Genomic DNA, 9,805 nt, shown 5'->3' on the forward strand with positions numbered 1-9,805 from the left:
TTAACGAAAAATCAAATTTTTACACTAAAAAATCAATCCTGGTACTATTCACTTTACCCTTTATTTTGTCAATTTCGTTAAAACTCAAAGTTTTCAAACTCTTTTTATTAGTTTTCCTAAAAAATAAACCACATTTGTTGGAAGTACATATATTTCTACCCAACTATAAAAAATGAAACTAAAGTTGATCTGTTCAACAAAAGGATAGAAATGAGTTTGGTTTGTGGTAACTAGCTCCTTTTGTCGTATAAGGATGTAGATGTACAGTGGAATCAAATATGAGACTGCATAGAAATTTAAGATGGAAGGTAAAGGGGAAAAAATAATGAAGTATGTACCCCATTAAGGGAACCTAAAGCTATTAATTATTGATTATTTTATAATCAACTCCACTCTCCCTATAGTGTTTATAAACGTATGGTGATAAATAATGCTGAGCACAAACTATAAGCTAACAGAGCAGATATCACCAAAAAACCCTAAATTAAAACATTAATTGAAATCATGACTGGTTCTGGTTCTCCTTGCGGAGCCTGCAAGTTCTTGAGAAGAAAATGTGTAAGAGGGTGTATTTTTGCACCTTACTTCTGCCATGAACAAGGTGCTACCCATTTCTCGGCCATCCACAAGGTTTTTGGCGCAAGCAATGCGTCGAAGCTGCTTGCTCACCTTCCGGTGGGTGATCGTTGTGAAGCCGCCATGACAATATCATATGAAGCTCAAGCCAGGCTTCAAGATCCCATTTATGGTTGTGTTTCTCATATTTTTTCTCTCCAACAGCAGGTTTGTATCGTTTGACCAGCTCGAACTTGTGGATAACAATAGAAAACCTAATTCTGTTTAATTACCTTACAGATATTATATATCCAATTGATTGATGAATATATGCTTTTGCTTTGAAATCTTCAGGTGGTCAGCTTACAAGCACAATTAGATTCCCTCAAGGATCAAGCAGCTCAAAGCTTTCTCAAGGGCTCTGCTGTAGCAAACCCTAATGAGAAATTTTATGGGAAAGCTCCTTCTCATACAGAAGTTCATAGTTGGTTCCATGAGCTAGAAAGTTCTTCAAACACTTTTCCACAATTCAATTCAAATCAAACCAATGATGCTGGAACCACATCATACTATGAGAATGGAATGATGAACTCAAATAACTCTGTTAATGGGAGTCATGAAAATTCAGTGAATATCCCAGATGAAAATGTCTCCTCATATGGCAGCTTTGAAGAGGGCACTTCTCATTCCATGTCTTCTTTTGACGTGCAAACCAATTTCAACAAGCAATGGGGTTTTCATGATGCTAATGAGCTTCAATCAGTGGCTTTCAGCTACATTGACCAGCATTCATGAATCATGATAAGGTGACCGGTGATGAGTATACCGATGCACGAGTTCTATTATCTCATCAGTTAAATTTACTTTCTCAGTTTTGAATTGCAGCCCTGCATACTTTGAAACATGCACTTTAAATGTTGTTGCTATGGTTAAGTTAGGAAGTATAATGAACCCTAGAAATGTTCATACAAGTGGAAACCCTACCTAGCTACCATAGATATGTTTAAGCTAGTGTAATTTTTTTATATTAGTAAAATAATATAAGGTCATTTCTCTAATCGATCTCTGACAGAACTAGATAGATCTCATGAATTCTGATTGACCTAATTTACTTTGTTTATTGGACCTCATGTAGACCTAAATTTTTTACCTAGTTTTTCTTTGTTAATACTGCCTTTCATAAGAAAACCTAGTATGTGGCATTTCACAAATTATTTATCTTTGGGTTCTATTGGTCAATTATTTGATCTCAAGTGAAAGATATACTGATTTGAAGGCCTACTGGACAAATCTAATGACCAGAGCTAATTAGCTTATAAAGAATATTCCGTCTACAATAGAATTGCTTTAACAATGAGATCAAAGAGAAATTTAATGTTTGAAGATTTACTAGGTGCAACCAGGTTCAGCTAGCTAGTTTAATTCTTTATTCGCACTGAATGTTTAAGCATCGAATTAATTTCCTATATTGCTATATACTTATATATATATATATTAGACCATTTATTTATTTATTTTTCTTTTCTTGAATAATTTTTCAGAAAAATATATGATTGAAGTACTTGGTGACGTTCATAGTTAGTTTCCCTTAATCCTTGTATAAATCTTGATATATATAATATGTATGTACTATATATATAACATATTACACCACCTGTCTACCTGTTTTCATTCTTGAATAATTTCTAAGAAAATTATAGATGATTGAATAATTACCTGGTGAAGTTAATTCATGAAAGGATAACATCTAAATCTGCAGCTTATCTCATATTTGGAATAGGTTGGTGCTATCCACATCCCATTTTTACATCCCACACACCTCTTATTAATTTTCATCTTTTGATCTTCTTTAATTCATTCAATTCGACGATAAAAAACTAAGAGGTGTCTGTCCTTGGAACTTGGGAGGAAACCTGAAAATTTCTCCCAACTCTGGTCTTCCAACCCTTCTGTTTATTTCCTTTTTTTCAAAATTTTATCTTTCCCAGATTTTGTTTCATGATTTCTTGAAAAACATGCAAATAGAGATATCTGAATACCACATTTGGTACAGCAGAAAACTGAGAAATCAATTGATATTTGTATCTTCCTGACAAATGCAGCTTAATTAAACTATTATTAACTTTGTCAAGAATGATGCTTTGTTCTTTGTGTGAAAATTTTCCAGTGTAGTAGACTGTGCATACACACACACACACACACACACACACATGCATGCATGCATGCATGCTTTCTCTGATTCTGACATATAATTATACGCAGTGTGCTCATCAATGCAAATGTTTTTGGGCCTAAAGTTAAACTGCATGCTTATGAGTTTTTGGCTAAGATCAAACCCTATCTATCTATCTATCTATCTATATATTAATTCTAGTGAAAGGATTTCATGTATATCTGCAGCATTTTCATTAATATTTCCTAACAATAACGAATTAAGTTAGAAATGTGATGCCACTTAGTACTACGGTCTAGTGGTATTCCTCTTCACTTGTAAGTAAGAGGTCTTCGGTTTGATTCTCACCAAATGCGAGTTTGAACCACATTATACTAGCCTATTGTGAGGCTAAGCTCATCCCCTCCCCTTTAGTGTAGATAATATCGTTTATTCCAAAACAAAAAAAAAGTTAGAAATGTGATGGCTAATGAGTATTTTGCTGTGATCATCATGATTCGTAGCTAGTAATGGGATCAAACCCCTAGCTATCTTCAGACCAAACAAAAACCCTGGCTGTCTATATATAAGTAACTATTATTTTAGCCACTTTATCATATCAAACATAATGAGATGCAGATTCCATTACCCCAAATTTGATGGGTTACAAAACTCCGTTGATTTATAGTACTGGTGCTTATTGATTGCTTAATCAGGAGTGCCCTAATCCTTCCATAAAAAGGGGAACTGGTTTTGCACTATTAAATTCTTGCTTAAGTCCAAGAACCATTACGATTACAGTTAAAAAGAAATAATTGCGCGTACGCTGTACATTCTTTTAGGGCGTGCATTATCCATGATTCAGAAGTTCAGCCAATTACTTTAGCTATAGGTAGTTGTCAATATTTTCAGCCAGACTATAATGTAAGTGAGCGGTACCTAATTTATAAATTTTGGGTTGTTTGTATGCGTACTTCTCCTGATCGTTGAGGGCCAGTTTCTTGTGCTTTTGGCATTCATATGTAAATATGACATGTTTCGGTGTTTCGGGCACACAAAACTAGTTACAATTAACAACCATTTGAAGTCAAAACGAAAATTAGTGCTGCATTATGATTCTCGAGGGTTTAGGGTTAGGGTTCATGGCTTACCCTTGAAGAAGCCAAAAGTAAAAAGTAAACAGAAAAACTAGTCTTGCTTTCTTCGGTTGAAAGTTAAAACTCCCAACTAAGTTGGACCACACTCCTTAATTGGTATACAGACCCAACTCTATGGGCACTTTTGTATTTGTGAAACCCTAAGTAAGTCATGGTAAAAGCCCACAAACGCATCAAATCCATTCAGGTCCACCTGACAACTTTGAGGAAAAATAAAATAAACTATTTCAAGGATGCAAACCACCTTGTCAAAATATACAAATGAAATGTTTTGTTAGTAGTAGAAAAGAAAAAGGTAAATTATATTTTACATTTTCAGGTTTGGGATCGATTTCAATTTTTTATAACATCTTTAAAACATTTCAATTTCATACATTTATTTATCATTTTATTTCAATTTCATACATCCGTCAGAAAATTTGTTAATAAACCGTTAAGTGATGATGTGGCTGCCAAAATTGTGCCATGTAGAAAAAAATAATTTTTTATACATTTAAAATATTATAATAACTTATCCTATTATAAAAAAAAAAATTAAAAAAAAATTAAAAAACCCATCTTCTTCCCTAGCACACCCATCCCACCTGCAACCCCCCCACCGCACCCCACCCCACCCCACCCCACCCCACCCAAAACCTACCCGCAACCCAAAACGCACCCTCGGGCATCAGAACACCATGTCCTGGGAGGACGAAATTGTTATGCACGATGTCACCCATGCGGCCCTCGTCGTCTCCGACCGCGTTGGCCGTGAAGTCGCATCGCAACTCGATCTTGAAAAAGCCCTAGAAGCTTCTCGATACGCTAGTGTGCAGGTGTCTGTGGGTGGGGTTTTGATTTGGGATCGGATTTTCAAATTCGGTATGCAGGTGTTTGTGGGTGGGGTGGGGTGGGAGATGGGTTTTTGGATGGTTTGTGGGGTGGGGGGGGGAAGGGTTGCGAGGGAGGGTGGGGGGGGGGGGGGGGGGATTCAAGTAGGGTGGGGTGGGTGTGCTCGGGAAAGAAGATGGTTTCTTTCTTTTATTTTTATTTTTATTTTTAATAGGATAAATTATTATAATATTTTAAATTCATAAAAAAAAATTGACACGTGGTACAAATTTGACAGCCACGTTATCACTTAACGGATTTTCTAATAGATGTATGAAATTGAAATAAAATGATAATTAAGTGTATGAAATTGAAATGTTTTAAAGATGTTGTAAGGAATTGAAATTGACCCCAAACCTGAGGGGCTAAAATGTAATTTACTGAAAAGAAAACCATCCATGGCTGGTTTTTTTAAGCTTAAAAGAATGTGTATAAGGTTTCACTCATGCGGTTAAAAATATTTATTTTTGCATTTAGGATTTTATGTTTTGATTCTCTTCAGGAAAACTAATGAAAATGGCTTGAAAACTTTGAGTTTTAATGATAATGACAAAATAAAGGGTAAAGTGAATAGTACCAGAATTGACTTTTTAGTGTAAAAATATGATTTTTCGTTAAAGTGAACAGTACCGGGTGCTTTTCGTTAAAATTCCCTTTTTAATATTGTTGGTGTTAAAAAAAATAAAAATAAAAATAAAAATAAAAAAAGCGTGTATTGAAACGTCTACTATTGTGCATTTAGAAAATCATTTTAACCAAATTTTATGAGTGAACCCATCAAGTTTTGTTACAACAAAATCATTGCCAAACTACATGAAAGGATTGTAACACGAAACGAACATATTGATGAGTTTGATTCATTTGTTTACAATGAGAAGACAAAATTATCATGCACATTATAACTGAACTTTAACTAAACTTTAGTGAACTATACAAAAGTACACTTAAAAAGTTCAAACAAACCCTCCAAAGTATGCAGCAAAAGTTGGCCATTTTCACACAAGACGCAGCTCAGCACAAAGCTCAATGATCTAATTAAATCCCATTTTCTTTCTTCTGCGGCCAAACTTCTTTTCTTCTTCTTCGTCCCTTCTATCTTTTTCTTTGTTTCAATTCAATAATGCATTTCTTTAAGCAGAGCGGCACGCACTTGGTGTAAAGACAATTAGACAGAGCCCCACGTCCAGTTTCTGTCACTGATCCCTAAGATCGGACGGCTTACATTGCACGTGTGCGCATCCATAGTCAATAGTCAAATTTTGGTATTTTTAAACCCTAGAGGCAATGTCCCCTCGTGCTTTTCTTACTCAATTCCATTTTCTATTTAAAATATTATCCCATTTTAAATCCGAAATATTTTAAAGGTTATCAATATATTAGCCTTGACCAACCACTCCAAGCACTGTATTTTTTCAAGTTGGGTTGGATTTTTTCGCAAAATGTTTGAGTGTAAATAAAATAATCATTCAATATAAGTTGTAATTTTATTTTATTAAGTTTTCGATGAGGGATTGCATTTTTAAACAGGAAATACACTTGTTCAAGAATTAAAAAGAGCAAATTTCGGTCATGATGCTATGACCAAATTTTCTGGCCAATTTGACACTAGTAGTCGTTGGAGCATTGTCGAATTTTGTTGGTTATAAAATGATACGCCCCGATCCCGATATACGAGGGACATCGGGATGGTCACGTATTAGCCGACATTCAAGGGTGACGCAAGTCATTTAATGAATGCATATGCTGAGAACATGCATATAAATTTCGCGCATAACTACGCAAAGTAATATTCAAATACAAGCTACTAAAATAAAATAATAATATTCAACTACCAACAATGAAAACATAGTGATAATGCATGACATATTTAGAGCATACATCTCATTCAGAATACAAGCGGAATGTGCTATTACAAGTAATGTCAAGGCAGAGAGGATGGTACAAAATCACTGGTAGGGGAATGCCTCGTAGCTCAGATCGTAAGCCTTGTTCCTATGTCCTAAGGGGGCGCAAAACAAACATGAGTGGACCAAGTTGATATATATATATATATATATATAATACTAAAATAGTTATTCAATAACGTACTAACCTCCAAAGTTTTATGAAAACTAATAGCATAATATGTGATAGGTTTCTCCGAAAACCCTAGTATGCCATTAAACCTTTCATAAAACTTATATAGTATATAGTGTGCTACATAGTGGTATCATAATCGACCCGTATGCCCCTACATCACCCAACTTGTTGGCCAAATATAATATATCTTCCGACCCGTAGGCCTCTACATCACCCAACCTGTAGGCCAATATAATATCTTCTGACCCATAGGCCCCTACATCACCCAACTCGTAGGCCAATATAATATCTTTCGACCCATAGGTCAATAAGTATCATCGCCCGTAGGCTGAGCAGTGACCACTAGATAAGCACAAAACCTTGAATATAATCTTTCCAACATACGTACATATATATATATATATATATATATACAGGGAGCTTAAGGGGAGGGATCCCCATTTTTTTTTAAAAAATGGGGACACGCTCCCCACCGTTAGATTGACTTTAATGAAATTGTGTGGTTGAGATTAAAACACAGGCCATAGAATCTCAACCACAGGATTTCATTTAATTCAAATCCAACGGTGGGGAGCGTGTCCCCATTTTTTTGAAAAAATGGGGATCCCTCCCCTTAAGCAATTCCTATATATATATATATATATATATATATATATATATATATATATATATATATATATATATCTCAAAACATCTTCATAGTATATAGTCATCCATCATATATAGTGTAAAAACATGTTCATAAGTAGTATATAGTCATCCATCATATATACTACAAAGAACATAAATTCAATAAAGTATGGTATTCCAAAATATTCTTAGTAAAGCATGATAATCATAAAGTGTAAATCTAATTTACTCATAAAATGTTTCGTAAAACGTAACCATTAAATCATGCTTTTCATGTATGCATTTCTACTATTAAAACATGCATTTTAGAAGGGGTCCACTCACAGATACTCCGTCGTCGAAGAGCCGTGTGAAATAAAAAGAATAGAATCGTTGCTAATAATCGTACCTAAGCACATAAATTTTCCAATTAATAAAATTATATCATAACGATTGAATTTCGAGAAACGAACATCATAAATGGATTCAGGACATCAAAAAACATGAAAGAGGACCTCGAGAACCCCCATGCACGGCCTGGGCTCCTAAGATCCGTTTAGGTTGGGCCGGATTCGGGTTTGGGCTTAGGCCAAAGGGTTTCTAGGCTTAAAGGGTTTAGGCCTTATGGGCCTAAGGTCAACAAGTCGAAGGCCCGATTCTCACAGCCCAAAGGCTTGGGGTCCAAAGCTTCGGCCTAGGGTTTTTGGGTTAAGGGTTTACTGTGTTAGGCTCAGGGTTAAACGGGCAGAGGGCCCTAGTTGGCATGGCCCGAAGGCCTAGCTTTAAGGGGTTTGGGCCGAAGGTTTAATGGGCCAAAGGCCCGAGCTGTCGTGACCCTAAGGACCTGGGTTAAATGGGTTTGGGGATTTTGGTTTTCAGGTTTGGGTCAAAATGACCCGATTCCATCGAGAATGAAGCCCGGAGCCTCCCAAGCTCTGGGTGACACCGTCTTACCATTCTACCCTATGATCCTCCTACTAAAATGAAGATACGAGGGATGAAAAGAGATTCGTACCTGTAATACACCGTGAAGTGGCTGGAGTCGGCTGGATTCTGGGCTAGAACACTATGGGCTCGCCAGACCTGGGTTCTCGGTTTCTATGTGCTTCATATAGATGAGGGATAGGGAGAGAAGATCCACCACAGTGATGGTGGTGCTGTTAAGTTTCCCTAGGTATGGCTGTTTAGGGTGTGTGGGTGGGTGTGTCGCCGGGAATGAGAGAAGAGTGAGAGAGAGAATGAGCTGAGAGTTGACTCGGGGGAGAATGAATGAGATAATGAAAGAAAGGGATAAGGGTCTGCCACGTGACAGGCAGAGAGAGAAGGAGAACTTGAGAGAAAATCTAAAAAGTAAACCAGATTGGGTAAGGATAAGGGATAAGATCGTAATTTCATTATTTCTGTTAAAACGAAATTACATATTTTGGGATGTGGTTTTACAATCTACCCCCTTAAAAGAATTTCATCCTAGAAATTACAACCTCAAATAAATAAATACGGGTACTGGCTCCTCATTAGTTCCTTTGTTTCGCATGTCGCTTCCTCGATTGCATTGTTTCTCCACAACACTTTTACCAAAAGGATGACTTTGTTCCCCAGTGTTTTATCTTGTCGATCAATGATCGCCACTGGTTCCTCGACATAACTCGCATCCTAATTCACTTCTAATGGTTCCGGCTAAATGACGTGAGAATGATCTAATACATATTTCTGAAACATGGAAACATAAAATACGTTATGAATTTGCTACATCTCTGGTGGTAGCTCCAACCTATAAGCAACCGTACCAATTCTCTCCTTAATCTGGTAGGGACCAACATTACAGGGACTCAACTTCCCTCACTTACCAAATCAAACCACACCCTTCCAAGGCGACAACTTCAGGAATACAAAATCATCAATCTTATACTCTTGATCCCTGGAATGTCAATCCCCAATGCTCTTCTGTCTGTCTTGTGCTGCCTTCGGGTTCCTCTTAATCTGCTAGATGTTAGCATTAGTAGTGTCAACGATTTCTAGTCCCACTAACACCCTTTCACCGACCTCTTTCTAACACAACAATGTTCAGCACGCCTTCCCATACAGTACCTCAAATCGTGCTATGCCGATACCGGAGTCATAGCTGTTATTGTAAGCAAACTCAATTAGAGGCAAATAGTTATCCTAACTACCTTTCCACTAAAGAACAAACACTCTCAACATGTCATCCAAGGTCTGAATCATCCTCTCAGATTGACCATCGGTCTATGGCTGATAGGCAGTGCTATACAATAGCTGAGTATCTATGGCATCATTAAATGCTCTCTAAAACCTAGAGGTGAACCTTGGATCTGTGTCTGAAACAATGGTGATGGGTACACTATGAAGTTTGACAATATTGTCG

The 9,805-nt window shown here is 36.6% G+C and overlaps 1 protein-coding gene across 1 annotated transcript; it reads left to right on the forward strand.

Moving 5' to 3' along the window:
* Positions 1-462: 462 nt before the first annotated feature.
* LOC114825241 (LOB domain-containing protein 29-like) lies at positions 463-1,613 on the forward strand. Its single transcript, XM_029103660.2, has 2 exons — positions 463-783; positions 910-1,613. The coding sequence occupies exons 1-2, from the start codon at positions 505-507 to the stop codon at positions 1,348-1,350; spliced, it is 720 nt and encodes a 239-aa protein (XP_028959493.1). The 5' UTR covers positions 463-504; the 3' UTR covers positions 1,351-1,613.
* Positions 1,614-9,805: the final 8,192 nt, after the last annotated feature.

The sequence above is a fragment of the Malus domestica genome, chromosome 05, assembly GCF_042453785.1.
Source record: "Malus domestica chromosome 05, GDT2T_hap1".
Taxonomy (NCBI): Eukaryota; Viridiplantae; Streptophyta; class Magnoliopsida; order Rosales; family Rosaceae; genus Malus; species Malus domestica.

Bases quoted from the DNA above. Each gene is read 5' to 3' on its own strand.
- LOC114825241 (XM_029103660.2), top strand. From the start codon at position 505: ATGACTGGTTCTGGTTCTCCTTGCGGAGCCTGCAAGTTCTTGAGAAGA. The intron at 784-909 runs GTTTGTATCGTT...TGAAATCTTCAG, and splicing joins TTTTTTCTCTCCAACAGCAG to GTGGTCAGCTTACAAGCACA.